The following is a 14,069-nucleotide window of genomic DNA, read 5'->3' as shown; positions in this document are numbered from 1 at the left end:
AAAATTCAAAAGGCACAAGATCTGACCTGGATGGGAGGAAATCACCCTGATAGTGATATGAAGGGTGAAGAGATCAGATGATGAATCTTAAATTCGGGCACTGTCAATAAAGATCGGGGGTCAGGTTGAAAAAATATTGAGGATAAGTCTACGCCATTAAGAAGTAGCTCTGATTTTAACAATACCCCTGAGAGGCAGGCGTTTCCTCGTTAGACAGAGAAGAAAATGGACTCAGCGAGGCGCGGTGACTCGGCCGAAGTCACACAGCCAGTTGGCGGCATAGCCCGGGGGTTCAGTCTGGCCTTTGTGGCGCCGCAGGACCCCAGCACACGATGTGGATCTGAGCCAGGCGGGTAGCGGCGGGAACTCGCCCCTTCTACTCAGTAAGTGCGGGAAAGCCCAGCGGATCTCTACTAAAAAGAACTGGTGCCACAGACAGGAAGAGGGAAGCGAGCCGCGAAGAAGGAATGTTGGGTCTGGGCGGCCGCCGTAGGAGCTGCTCTCATCTCCATGGCTACAGCGAGAAGCGGCGGGAGGCCTCTGGGCGGTGCAGCTGCCGCGGCGGATTGGAGCGGGAAAGACGCGGAATCCGTGAACTGCCTGTGGCCCCAAGGGCGCAGGTGATGGGGTTGGGTCGGTGGAGGGAGCCCGGGGTTTAGGGAAAAACGGAGGGTCGGGCTGGGACCTTCGAAGAAGGCGCTGCCCCGTACCCCCGATCCTCACTGCTCGGGCCAGAGACCATCGTTGGGCCTCAGTTTCCCCAAACGGGAAATGGGAGGAGGAGAACGGGCACCCGAGCCCAGTGGCCCCTCTCAGTCACTGAGGCCCAAGACTTTCTCTCCTCTGCAGCTCCTGGACTGACCGGCGGTGTCCTGCCCCATGGACGTGAGTCTTAGGCCCCGTACCCCTCTCTGGCGCGGCCCTCTCGGCACCCCTAACTTATCTTGACTTTGCCTTCCTTGGCGCCAGGATTGGAGCTCTTTACCCAACATAGACCTTCCAGCTCGGGACAAGAGCTGTGAGACAGAAAGAGAGTGCAGTGGTGGCCTTGCCAAGGCAGGGCATGCCGCACTCTGGCAAGATGAGGAGTTAGGAAATCAAAGAGGAAAAGCATCCCAGGAAGAAGGAACAGCATGGGCAGAGACATGGATGTGAAAGAGAGGCCAGGGAATTGTCAGGACTTCAGTATGGCTGGAGTATAATGGAGGACAGAGGGAGAGGCAGGCAGGGCTAGACTAGAGCCTTTGTCGCTGAGATAAGAAGTTTGGGACGGAGTCAGTGGGAGCCACTGATGGACTGTCAGGGAGGGAGGGATACTCAAGGACAGCTGGGGCACAACTTCAGAGTGCAAGACAGAAGCCAATACTGTGGGCTGAGGGGTGGTAGAGTAGTCCAATGGAAACAGAGACAAGAGGTCTGTTTGGAGAGGCATTCTGAAACGAAGAGCGATAAGTCTTGGAAAAGTCTAGAATGACCAACAGGCGCTGAAATGGGGATGACGAGAAAAGGCAGGATTGGGGACAAGACGAAGGTGAAGATGTTAGTTGCTATCGTGTTTGACTCTTTGCGACCCCATGAACTGTAGCCCGCCAGGCCCATCTGTCCATAGGATTTCCCAGGCAAGAATACTGGAGCGGGTTGCTATGTCCTTCTCCAGGGGCTCTTCCCGACCCAGACAGTGTAGCCCTATTACTCTCTCCCACCACATGGTGGCTGTTCCTTCCTGCTTCCCAGCTACCTCCTCTGTCCCTCCTGGTGTTTGTGTCCCCGCAGCCCCTCCACATCTCCGCGTCACCCTTTCATCCTGTGCTGTCCAGGCCTCCTCTAGCCTGTGGAATCCAACCCCGGGTCCCATCAGCGGCCCCTCCCTGCTGCTCCCCATCCCGGCCATCGTCGTGCTCTCCGTGGGCATCTATCTGTTGCTGTTGGGTCTTGTGCTGCTGACCAGGCACTGCCTGCTGGTGAGGGGCCTGGTGGGGGCTGGAGGGTGGGCCCTGACAAGGGAAGAGGTCAGCTTGTCCCCCTGTGTGCAGGCCCTTACCCTGAGACACCTTTGCCATTTATTTTCCACATCGGCCCCTCACCTGGGCCAGGAGACCCTCTTCTCCTCTCCCCGGCTGAATCTTCTCCGGCCCCTCTGTCCAAAACCGAGACTCAGCTGTCTCTCCCAACCTGCCACCTGGCCCGGATCCTGAGCGCTGCCCTCTCCTAGGCCCAGGGCTGCTGCACAGACTGCAGCTCCCCCTGCAGGAAGCAAGGCGCCTCCAGGCCCCAAGACTGTTGCCAGACCTGCGCTGAAGCCTGTGACTTCCCCCTGCCCAGCCCAGCCCGCTACTTGGATGCCTGCTGCCCCCAGCCCGCCGAAGCTGTGAGTTCTTGTCCTGGCTCCTGGCCCCTGGCCCCTGAGTCCTGATCCCGGTACTCTCAATGCATTCACTTTTTTTTCAGTTCAACAAAATTTATTACCGAGCAACTATTCTAGGCCAGGTCTAGTTCCAGCTACTGGGTCAGGTGGAGACAGGCGAAAACATCAACAACATATCAGATATTTTCTGGTAATGAAAGCTTCTTGGAGAAAGAAGAACAGGGCAGTAGCTGGAGAAGGGTGACCTATGTACCATGCAGGGCATACTTCGACCTCTGAAAATGGTAGTTAAAGCAGACAGAGCTCCTTCTGTTCTTGGAGTGAGTACAATGTTCTAGATATTGTGCAACTTCATTAACAACCTCCAGAGCTGGGTATTTTTAAAACCCTATGTACATATGTTTTTTGATTACAAAGTATACATGTAGGAATACATAGAAAGTACAAGTTACTTTATAAGCCAGCCCTGTAACCAAGGTTACTGTTTGGTGTATGTCCCTGATATAGTAATACACATACAGTGTTATCACTGTTGCATTTCACTGTTGGTAAAAATGTATGCCACAGGGACTTCCTTGGTGGTCCAGTGGCTAAGACTGCACTCCCAATGCAGGGGGCCTGGGTTCGAGCCCTGGTCAGAATACTAGATATCACATGCCACAGCTAAGACCTGGTGCAACCAAATAAATATTTTTTACAAAATGTATGCCACACCTACTATTTCCTCCCAACTGCCACTTTCCCTTTTTAACCTGACATCACACCTTGGCTACCCGTCCATGCTTTTATCCTCCTTTTGCAGGAGGCATAACTTGGCGCAGGGACATTTAGTTGCTTCTCCAGTGTTCCACAGGACAGTCTTGCAGAGCAAATTGCTCCATCGTGTGTTGAAACAGAACCTTCAGGGAGAAGCCTGGGTCACAGCGGACAGGCTGTTTTTGCATTTGTGGCTTTAAAGATGTTAAGTGTCATTGACCACCTTCCTAGGCCATGCTTATTTTGGGCTCAGAGATTTAGACAGCAAAGCTCCTGCCCTTGAAATGGGGACCTTCCCTAGGGAGGTAAGAGGGGAAAAGACCAAGCAGAACTTGGGCAGACTGCAGTTGCAAATCCCTGCAAGAAGTTTTGAGTTTCAAAATCAATTGCGGGGCAAGGAGTTCTCCTCTTTCAGATATAATCTGCTTCTGATTTCTCAGGAGTAGCGCAGAGATGAGGCCCAGGGCTTGGGCTCCAGGGATTAAGGGGAAAAAGGAGAAGACCCTGGGTCCTCCAACATCCTATTTTACAGGAAATACAAAATGATTTCTTGGTCTCTGCTCTGGGGACCCCACTCCCTTCACCTTCTGTCTGTAGGAAGGGAGTGGTCAGGGGCTTCTCCTCCTCCCTGAAAATGAGGTGTGCTGTCAGGAGGGGCTGACTCCTCCCACTGCCCCCTCCAGGGCAGCAGGGCATCCAAGCCAGGAGACCTGCAGGGCCTGATCCTACCCAGCTTCTGCCAGAGCCAGGACAGGTTCTAGAATGATGAATGGTGGGGCGGGGTCCTTCCATCCTTGGGCTGTCTTTCCACAAAGCACAGTAAGGCATCTGTATTCTTCAGTTTCCTTATAGTAACAAAAACAACTGCAAATATTCCAAAGCCCTTGCCTCTTCCACAGCTGTAGATATTGGGGCACACAGAGGCCTCAAGCCTGGGCCGAGACACAAACCCAGGTTTCTCTTTCTTTCTATGGGAGAAACTCACCTGCACTACATCTTTCACAGGTGTGTCATGAGGGCCTAATTCATTCATTCATTTATTTATCCACTTACCAAAGAGTTGAGACTTCCCTAGTGGCTCAGACAAATAAAGAATCCACCTGCAATGAAGGAGACCCAGGTTCAATCTCTGGGTTGGGAAGATCCCCTGGAGAAAGGGAATGGCTACCCACTTCAGTATTCTTGCCTGGAGAATTCCATAGGCAGAGGAGCCTGGCTGGCTACAGTCCACCGGGTCACAAAGAGTCGGACATAACTGAGAGACTGACACTTCACACTACCAAAGACTTCGAAGTTACTGTTGAGGAACTGTGCTGGGCCCTGGGGGTGCGGTGGAAACAAGGTAGATGTGGCCCCACCCTTCATGGGGCTTACATTCCTGCAAAGGACAGGGAGAAATACATAGGCATTGACATTCGAGTGTGAGAAATGATGCAATCTGGGACAGCTCTGGTTCTTAAGCGCTGGGTGTGATCAGAAGCAGGGGTGAGGCTTAAACAGAAAGCCAGGCATCCGGGCCCCATGCCCAGTAGATTTGGAATGAGATTGGAATTTGCGAATCTTTAGCAAGTTCTTAGATGGCAGACACATACACCAGGGTTAGAGTGCAACATATGTACTCATCATACTGCTCAAGGGTAAGAGCTGTGACCCGAAGAGCTCCCCTTGGTGAGAACTCACTGTGTGCCAGGCACCATGCTTCATGCCTTCCACTGATTCCGCAAGTGACCCTGTGAAGGAGGTGTTCTACTTCCTAAATCCATTTCAGAGATGAGAAAAGTGTGTGTGTGTGTGTGTGTGAATTGCTCAGAGTGTCCGACTCTTTGCAACCCCATGGACTGTAGCCTGCCAGATTCTTCTGTCCATGGAATTCTCCAGACAAGAATACTGGAGTGGGTTGCCATTCCCTTCTCCAAGAGATGAGAAAAATGAGACTCAAATCACCAATCGGCCAAGCCTGGGGCTGAATTAGATTCAAACCCCGAGCTCCAAACAGTAACGATGGCTGGTTTTTACAACCTCAGAGTGAAAGAAATCAGAGTGAAAAACTAGAGAAATACGAGGGTTAACGGTCATGCAGAGCCCTTGTTTAAAAAGGGCTTAAAAAGCAGGTTCCTTACAGAAGCCACAGGGCTGCCAGCGAGAGTCAAAATATCCATTAGCTAGTTCTTAATGACTAGAGCCAAACCCTGCCAGGGGGGCAGAGCCAAGAAATGCTTTTAATATCCTCTTTTCTGAGGTGAGGGCAGTGTGGCCTCTCCCAGCCCCCAGTTCTGCACACAGAATGATGGTGCAGTCCTCCAAAAACCCATAGAGCTGACTTCAGCCTAGAGCAGGACTCCCCAGAGACACCCCCAAACCACACCCCCATCACACACAAGGAAGCCGCCTCGCTCTCTCCCCTCCTCCATGATATACTTCTGCTTCCTCCTAGAGAATTCTTTTGGCAGGGGCCAGTGCACCCTCCCCTCACTGGAGCCCCTAGTGATATCTGATCTCACCAGTCATCCGACACCGCACCCCAAAACCTCAGCTCTTCTAAAGGTCATTCCCCTATTCCTGGCTTGGCCTGGAGTCTGATTGAGCTGTGCAACTGTGACTGTCACTAGCTCTGCCTCAGGCCTCAAGGAGCCAATCTTCTGTCACCCATCCTGGGTGTGACCCACTCCAGCCACTTGGCCTGACTCCAGTCCATGCCTGGAGCAGTGGCAGATCATCTGTGTCCCACGGCAGGAGCGGAGTGGATTGGAGCAGACCGGTTCTCCCTTCCTGTCTCTAAGGGCATGCTCTTCCTATTCCATGAGAGGCAGACTTTCTGCCTCCCCTCTTCTTCTTTGCCTAGAGAGAAAAGTTATATGCTTTGATTGAATCATCCATTCAATGTTCATTTGTATCTCAGGCACCTGCTGAGCCTGAGTCCCCTGGTAGCTCAGTGGAGATAGGAGATGAACTGTCCCTGCCTTAGCAATCTTGAAAGAAGTTGGTTTTCACGGCCCTGGGAAGCAGTGGGATCAAAGCAGGATCGCAGGGCTGGAAGCAGGCAGGCCCGGCCCCATCCCAGCCCCCTTCCCTAGTTGTATTCCTTTGCATGATCACTCCCTCTCTGAACCTTCATTCCCTCTTTTGTAAGGAGGCCCTCTACTCAAGGTTCTGATAAAGAAATGTGACTCATTTTAAATAGTAAAAAAGAAAACTAAATATGAAAATTACCATTTTTAAGGAAAACTAAAAAGACTTTTTAAAATCATTCATGGACACAGTCTGTGCCTGGCACAGAGTAGGTGCTCAGAAATGGAGGGTGAATGACAGCCAGCTTGGTCTCAGGCCAAGAAAGAAATCCACAAAACCAGCAGGTGGTTTTCATCATAGAGTGTGTGTGCTTTCCCTGTCTTAATGACTTGCTATTGTATGGGGTCGTAAGGGTATAGTAGAACCACCTCTGAGCTGAACGTGGGGGCGTAAGTGTGGGGCCAGGGCTAACTGATCTCTGGCCCTCAGTCTCCTCATCTATAAGATGGGAAGAAAGAAAGGATGTGCATGCATGCTAAGTTGCTTTATCGGGTCTGACTCTCTGCTTCCCCATGGACTATAGCCTGCCAGGCTCCTCTGTCCATGGGATTCTCCAGGCAAGAATACTGGAGTGGGCTGCCATGCCCCCCTCCAGGGGCTCTTCTCAACCCAGGGATCGAACTCGAGTCTCTGGAGTCTCTTGCACTGGGAGGCGGATTCTTTACCACTAGTGCCAACTGGGAAGCCTAAAAGAAATGACCTCCCCCGCAAATGACTTCTTCCAGCTCCTTCCAGTTGTTAGGAACATTGCCTCCTGGCTGATTTCTCAACATCACAAGGAGCTGATTTCTTCCGAGGAGTGGTGGATGGTACCCTCTGATCCACTGGGCAAGTGGGACTTTCCAGGCCTCTCTGTTCCCTTCTCCCTTGAAAAGGAAACAACTCCAGGCTTTGGTGTCCTTCCCTCACCCACCTCCCTCACACCACCTCCTCTCCCGCAGGACTGGGCCCCTCGCTGCCCTCGCTGCTGCCCGCTCTGCGACTGTGCCTGTGCGTGCCAACTTCCTGACTGCCAGAGCCTCAACTGCCTCTGCTTTGAGATCAAGCTCCGATGACAATCCAGGGTCCCTGCTCTTTGGGGAGCGGCCAGCCCCCAGGGCCCACAGGCCCTGTTCCCTGAGGGGACTCAGGACACCTTTCTCCAGGCCATTGGAACCACAAATGGCCTGCCCAGCTCACCGACCTGGGAACCAGCAGTGGAGAGCCTGGCTCCCTGCAGAGCGGGACTCACAGAGCCCTTGGCCAGCAGGACGGCAGCCCCTCGGCAGGGCCAAAAGAGAGAGGGGCTGGTGCTCCAGCAGTTCTCCCTGCCCTTGACTCCCCCTCCCCAAGTAACTGATCATATTGAAGGTGAGGTTGGGGGACACTGCTCACCATCCAGAGCATGGGACAAACTTGACCCTTGACTATCTGTAGGGTTACCCCAGGCACACCCTGTCCATGGGCTCTTGGTTATTTTGAGGTGTGACTGTAGTGCCTGCCTGTGTGCTCTGCCTCTGAAGAATCAGGACAGCCCTGTGAGGCCCAGAGTCAGGGGATGGGGGGTCTGAGGAGGAGGCAGGGAAGGCCACAGGTCTGCATCCCCTTACCCGTCCTTCCTTCCTAGATCGCTGTCCAGAGATTTATTTCTCTTGACAGCCTGTTGAGGGCCTCAGTCTGGATGTCCAAGGAATAAGTCTCTGAAGTACCGGTGAGTGGGCAGGGGGCCCTCCCCCCTCCCCCCAAAATAGGCAGGCCCACAATCTTCTTTCCCATCCTTCACTTTAGGCCCCACGCTGGCGTGAATGTCAGGGGCTTCAGGTTTCCCTAAATATAGGTCCCTGCCAGGGGATCTGTGGTGAGCAAAGGGCAGGGGTCACTGGAGAAGGTCGGTTGGGGGGAGGGCGGGAGCTGCCTTATAACCCAGTCCGGGCGGGGCCTGGCTCACTCGCTGCTGACCAGGCTCGCCAGCGCCTTTGGCTTCCTCCTCACAGGTGGGCGCCAGTCGGACGGAGCGGGGTTGGGGTTGGGCTGAAGGCTCCGAGATTTAGGAGGGGGAGACCCGGCCGGGAGGATGGGGAGGCTCGGAAAGGATCTGGGAGCCCGAAAGCCAGGGGACGGATTTGATTTTGGAGAGGGAAGTCGGCGCGAGGGAGAAGTTTTGCAAGGACTCTGGCCCTATATCCCCAGACTTGCTCGGGCGAGTGGCGGCCGGAGCGGGTTCCCGCCGGGTCCGGCTTCCCGCGGCGGGCGCGTGCGCACTCGCGGGCCACGTTGGCTCTCCCGGTCCCGGGAGCCAGACCTGCCGGGATGGAGCGCGGACGCGGCGGGGATACCCGCCGGGCGGGATACCCGGAACCGCTGCCGGCTCGCGCTCCGGGAGCCTGCCCGCGCCGCCCTCTCCTGCGCCCGGGCGGGCAGTCCCCGGGCCCCTGGATTCCGTTACAATGTGACACCCGCTGCCTCAGTGCCGCCGGAAGCTGGGGCTGCCCCAGGCCGCCCGATGGGCCTGCGGGAGGGAAGCTGAGCCTCGCTGTTTTCGGGCTCTGCCACCCGCTTTTCCTCCGACCCCACCCCATTCCCATCTCCTCTGGGGCCCCAAAATCGGCTGAGTCACGGCGCCCCGAAGCACGCCAGGCGGAGGGGAGGGGGGTCGGGGGAGGAGAGGAGGAGGGGAGGGCCCCGGCGACCCGCGGGATGTGGCCCGAGTCACGTCCGAGGGGGAACGAGGGGGAAGGGCTCGGGTTCTCGCCGGACAGTCCCCGCCCAAGCGCCGCCTCCCGGCTTCGCCTTTCGGGGGTGGCCTTTCGCACATTTCCTCGCCTGCCATTGGACGCCGGGGCGCCTCCGGCCCCCTGCAAAAGGAAAAACCCGGCGCGGGGCGGAGCGGTGCCTTTATAAGGCCCGGCGCCACCTCCTGCCCGCCCGCCCCCGCGCCCCGCCTCAGGAGTAGAATAGGCTGCGTTCCTCTTGGAACGCGCCGCCGAACCGGAGTCCTGGTGACGAGTACCGCGTTCGCTCCCTCAGTCCACTCCGCCAACCCTCCACCGCTGCGCCCCGCCAGCCTGCCCCTCTCCTGTGCCAGGTGAGCGCGCCCCGCCACGTGCGAAGGTCAGGGAGGGGGTCGTGGCGAAGGATCCCGGGGGCAGACGCGGGTCGGGCGTCTGCACGGAGCCCCCCAACCTGGCCCCAGCATCTTCCTCCTCCGCCACCACCCACACGTTTGCTCCTAGCCCGGCCTCCCCGACTCTTCCAGCCTGAGCTCCCTGGGTTTGCTGCGCAACGCAGCGACCGCTCCGCGCGCTGAGTCACAGCGGGGAGGAAGGAAGCCAGGCGAGATGAAGGGCCGTTCCCCGCTCCCCTTTTCTTGTTAGGACTCCGGGTGCAAAAATGACAGCCCCTTTGCCTCTGCAGGGATCCTAGGAGGCATCGAGAGGTGGGAGCCAGCTCATTTACTGCCTCAGGGTTCCCAAAAGCGGGTGGTTGGTCCCTATCCTGGGAGACCGGTGCCCCTGGCCAGGAGGGGAAACCTCTTGGCAGCGCTTGAAGCCCCATTAACACTTTCCCTATCTTTCCTTATCGGGTGACCTTGATTCTGAGCCTGGAACAGCTGCAGCCGCGGAGGAGACAGGAGCATTTTCAGGGGAAGGGGTGGGGCGCTTGCCTCTCCTCCACGTTCTCTTACCCTGCAAGAGCAGTGAGGCCAACCCTCACTCCTTTCCTCCCCTCCCCGGGCTAGGCTTCCTCCGCCGCCCTTTTCTGGGCTTCCGAGGACCACCCCACACTGCCACCGTTTTCCTAACACCCTCCCCCGCGCCTTAGGGGGAGCAGCCTGACCTTGGGGTGTCCTTGAGGCAATGGAACCTGGGCCAGCCCTGGGATCTCAGGTGGATTGGAAGGAACACTCGTATCACAGCCAGAGATCTGAGTTCTAATCTCAGATCAGGCCCTTGGGTTGCTGTGTGGCTTGATACACAGCTTTTTTCCCTTCTCTGGCTTCTTTCAGATGAGAAGGTTGGGCCTTCTGCCTTCGGCACAACTTCTAATTCCAAAATACTCCGGTTTGGTTTTGCTTCCAGGCAAGGTGACCCCCATGGCACAGCGCAAGCCAGAAGGGTCCGGCTTCCACATGACCTGCCTGTCCATGGCTCTGGCGTATTCCTTTAGGCCAGATGCCAATATACAGCCCCACCCTCAGCTGGGTAACACCCAGAAACAAACAGAGTTAGGAAAGGTACAGGAGGCAGGCCTACTATAGGGAAGTTGGGTGTAAGGGAGAGCCCGGGGCAGGAAGTGCCCCGAGACCCGCCGGGAGTGGGGCAGGGGAGGTAGGAAACCTTTCCCCTGACCTCCAGGCAAGGGGCCCTGCTGGTTGGGAGATCAGAGGAAGACTCCACTAACTAGCCCTCCTGCATGTGTCTCCTCCGCCCAGGAACTGACAGGCACCATGCCCCACCAATACCCAGCACTCACCCCGGAGCAGAAGAAGGAGCTCTCTGACATCGCTCACCGGATTGTGGCTCCGGGCAAGGGCATCCTGGCTGCAGATGAGTCCACCGGTGCGGGCAGGGCCCAGGGGGAGGAGGGCCCAGGGGTGGGGTTGAGCGGCTGACCCCTTTAATTCCCACATGATGCTTTCCTCCAGGGAGCATTGCCAAGCGACTGCAGTCCATTGGCACTGAGAACACTGAGGAGAACCGGCGCTTCTACCGCCAACTGCTGCTGACCGCCGACGACCGCGTGAATCCCTGCATCGGGGGCGTCATCCTCTTCCACGAGACGCTCTACCAGAAGGCCGATGATGGGCGTCCCTTCCCCCAAGTTATCAAAGCCAAGGGCGGCGTCGTGGGCATCAAGGTGAGGGGGCTAGGCCTTGGGGTGGGAGATGTGAGACAAATGCGCGTGTGCTAAGTCGCTTCAGTCATGTCTGACTCTTTGCAGTCCTGTGGACCATAGCCCACAGCTCCCTTTGTCCATGGAATTCTCCAGGCGAGAATATTGGAGTGGGTTATCACGTCCTCCTCCAGGTGATCTTTCTCACCCAGGAATCGAACCTGCTGCGTCTCTTATGTCTCCTGCATTGGCAGGCGGGTTCTTTACCACTAGCACCACCTGGGAAGCCCAGTGAGATGGATGAGGGGCAAGGAAATCCAGGATAACAGGCAGGGGTCAGGGTGGGGATGAACTGGGTGGGGAGACTTGGGTGGAGTCTGCCCCGATCACCTCCAAATTGTGTGTAAGAAGCCAGTAACTTATGGGACTTGCTTGGCATTTTAATCCTTGTGATTTTAAAAGCCACAGGTTATGTTTATATCATTGAAAAACCAGAAGCTCAAGGCCATGAAGTGTTTTGCTCACACTTGGTAAATGGTAGAATTCAAGCTCTCTGTGTGTGCCTCTTGGGACCAGATACCATGGCTAAGTGAAACACTGGCAAACCAGGAAGGATACTTGAGAGATGAAGTAAAGCTGGGACAGGGTGGGGCGACAGAGGAGAAAAAGGCTGTAGAGCAAGAGTTTTTGTTGTTTTTTAAATACTTTTTATCTGCTGCGCTTGGTCTTCGTTGCAACACCTGGAATCTTCGATCCTCGTTGCGGAACACGGGTTCTTTAGTTGCGGTATGTGAGATGTAGTTCCCTGATCAAAGATTGAAAAAAGCGCACCAGAGACCACTTCCCATCCTATCTTGTTGCCCTCCACCCCAACAGGTAGACAAAGGTGTGGTACCCCTGGCAGGAACAAATGGCGAGACAACCACCCAAGGTGAGAACCGCTTAGCTCCTGGCGCTACCAACCAGCCCACCTTGGTCGGTACCCCTCTGGGTGCCCAGGCCATGTGGGAGCCACCTGCCCTCTCCGCTGGCCAGCTCTGACTCCTCTGTCCCCTCTTCAGGGCTGGATGGGCTTTCGGAGCGCTGTGCCCAGTATAAGAAGGACGGAGCTGACTTTGCCAAGTGGCGTTGTGTGCTGAAGATAGGGGAACACACCCCTTCTTCCCTCGCCATCATGGAAAACGCCAACGTCCTGGCCCGTTACGCCAGCATCTGCCAGCAGGTGGGCCAGTAGGTCCCCAGCAGGCCACGTCCCACCTGATTCCATTCCAGTGTGTCAACTGGCCTGCCACCCATCTGCCAGCTTATCCCAAGGCTCCGAAACCTCACCAAGCTCCAGGCTTGGGTCCATGAAGGGCTCTGCAGGCAGAAGGGCAGAATAAGGATTATGTGGGTGGATCTGAGGAGACAGCTAATCTCCTCCAATCTGTTTTGAATTGGGGAGGGCTGTGTAGCCAGGAGTCCTGGAGATAAGATCTTGGTGAATAGCTGTGGAGGGCTGGAGGTGGGGCTCTGGGTTAGGCGGCCTCACTGCTACCCTCACCCCACAGAATGGCATTGTGCCCATTGTGGAGCCCGAGATCCTCCCTGATGGGGACCATGACTTGAAACGCTGTCAGTATGTAACCGAGAAGGTAGGTGGCCTGCCTGCCTGGGCAGTGAGGTGGGCTAGGGAGCTGGGCCGAGGCCCCTGGGGTGACCCTCGTCCCCCCAACTCCACCTCACCGCACTTCGGTCCTACCCTGCTGTAGGTGCTGGCTGCTGTCTACAAAGCTCTGAGTGACCACCACATCTACCTGGAAGGCACCTTGCTGAAGCCCAATATGGTAACCCCGGGCCACGCCTGCACCCAGAAATATTCTCACGAGGAGATTGCCATGGCAACTGTCACGGCGCTGCGCCGCACAGTGCCCCCCGCTGTCCCTGGTGAGACCCATTCCTCATCTTGACCTCTGGGAGGTAGATGGACTTCCCCGTGATCCTTGTGCCCATATGGTCTTGATTTCCAGGTCAGCTTCTAGGGCCTTCTTCCAGTCCCCTGGGTAGCTTGACTACAACCCCTCCCCCCATGTCACCTCCTCATTCTACAGGGATCACCTTCCTATCCGGAGGCCAGAGTGAGGAGGAGGCATCCATCAACCTCAACGCCATCAACAAGTGCCCCCTGCTGAAGCCGTGGGCCCTGACCTTCTCTTATGGCCGAGCCCTGCAGGCCTCTGCCCTGAAGGCCTGGGGTGGAAAGAAAGAGAACCTGAAGGCTGCCCAGGAAGAATATGTCAAGCGAGCCCTGGTAAGGATGGAGCAGGAGGTGGGCAGGGTGCTGGGGTGGATGGGATTCTAAGAAGGGACCTTCTCACTCTGGCTCCTCTCCCTTCTTAGGCCAACAGCCTTGCCTGCCAAGGAAAGTACACCCCAAGTGGTAAGGCAGGGGCTGCAGCCAGCGAGTCCCTCTTCATCTCTAACCACGCCTACTAAGCCAACGTGTTCTAAGGCTGCCCCCTCAACACTCCAGGCCCCGTCCCCTCACTCTTGAAGAGAGGGGCTTCATCTGGGGCTCCAGGCTGCTCTTTCCCGTCACTCTTGCCTCCTTGTGACATTGGTGCCTGGTGTTGTCTGTGTATGCTAACTCCACCGTTTCCAGCCTACTGCCAATAAACAGCTGTTTAAGGGGGAATCTGGTGTGCATGTCTGTGATCTCTAGGGCAGGGGAGGCCTGGGGGAGGTGGCAGAGCCCAGAGAAGAAAGAGCCCTTGCTTTATGTTCTTCTTTCTGGAGCAGAAAAGTAGGTGAAGGAGGTGGACTCCTTTAGTACTCTGTTTGATGCTTACCCGGGGCTTCATGAGAAAAGCTTGTGGATTTTCTTCCAACCAGCTAGTGCTCTGCTCCTTCTACCAGCAGCATCTGATAAGGCCTTTACAGTTAGGAAGTGTGTGTGCAGCCTCCTTAGGAGGCTGCAGCCTCAGGTTAGGCCCAGAACTCACAGGTATAGAAGGCCCCTGTGACATACACACAAAAAATAGCCACTGACAAAAAGTAAGCTGTCCTGAATCTGTAAAGTGGGCAACAT

General features: G+C 55.9%; 2 protein-coding genes across 8 annotated transcripts; both read left to right on the top strand.

Annotated features, from left to right (window-relative positions):
• The first annotated feature begins 498 nt into the window (after nt 1-498).
• Nucleotides 499-13,676, top strand: LOC120877329 (late cornified envelope-like proline-rich protein 1). 3 transcript variants are annotated; one of them, XM_040259615.1, is made up of 11 exons: nt 499-633; nt 850-885; nt 1,818-1,961; nt 2,213-2,368; nt 7,132-7,540; nt 7,797-8,163; nt 10,602-10,728; nt 10,815-12,636; nt 12,754-12,928; nt 13,093-13,292; nt 13,382-13,676. In XM_040259615.1, the coding sequence occupies exons 2-5, from the start codon at nt 880-882 to the stop codon at nt 7,243-7,245; spliced, it is 420 nt and encodes a 139-aa protein (XP_040115549.1). In that variant the 5' UTR covers nt 499-633; nt 850-879; the 3' UTR covers nt 7,246-7,540; nt 7,797-8,163; nt 10,602-10,728; nt 10,815-12,636; nt 12,754-12,928; nt 13,093-13,292; nt 13,382-13,676. The 3 variants fall into 3 exon arrangements, with proteins under 3 accessions (XP_040115549.1, XP_040115532.1, XP_040115540.1); XM_040259598.1 differs by lacking the exons at nt 499-633; nt 850-885 and having other exon boundaries at nt 914-1,961; XM_040259606.1 differs by lacking the exons at nt 499-633; nt 850-885; nt 12,754-12,928; nt 13,093-13,292; nt 13,382-13,676 and adding an exon at nt 9,197-9,254 and having other exon boundaries at nt 914-1,961; nt 10,602-11,026; nt 11,879-11,908.
• On the top strand, nt 8,012-13,676 carry ALDOA (aldolase, fructose-bisphosphate A). Of its 5 annotated transcripts, XM_040259224.1 has the most exons (11): nt 8,118-8,163; nt 9,197-9,254; nt 9,544-9,605; nt 10,602-10,728; nt 10,815-11,026; nt 11,879-11,933; nt 12,064-12,224; nt 12,553-12,636; nt 12,754-12,928; nt 13,093-13,292; nt 13,382-13,676. In XM_040259224.1, exons 4-11 carry the CDS (start codon nt 10,617-10,619, stop codon nt 13,475-13,477), a joined length of 1,095 nt encoding a protein of 364 aa, XP_040115158.1. In that variant the 5' UTR covers nt 8,118-8,163; nt 9,197-9,254; nt 9,544-9,605; nt 10,602-10,616; the 3' UTR covers nt 13,478-13,676. The 5 variants fall into 5 exon arrangements, with proteins under 5 accessions (XP_040115114.1, XP_040115147.1, XP_040115136.1 ...); XM_040259202.1 differs by lacking the exon at nt 9,197-9,254 and having other exon boundaries at nt 8,100-8,163; XM_040259191.1 differs by lacking the exon at nt 9,544-9,605.
• Nucleotides 13,677-14,069: the final 393 nt, after the last annotated feature.

Source organism: Oryx dammah, unplaced genomic scaffold, assembly GCF_014754425.2.
Source record: "Oryx dammah isolate SB20612 unplaced genomic scaffold, SCBI_Odam_1.1 HiC_scaffold_2, whole genome shotgun sequence".
Taxonomy (NCBI): domain Eukaryota; kingdom Metazoa; phylum Chordata; class Mammalia; order Artiodactyla; family Bovidae; genus Oryx; species Oryx dammah.
This window is presented reverse-complemented; position numbering and strand designations above follow the sequence as displayed.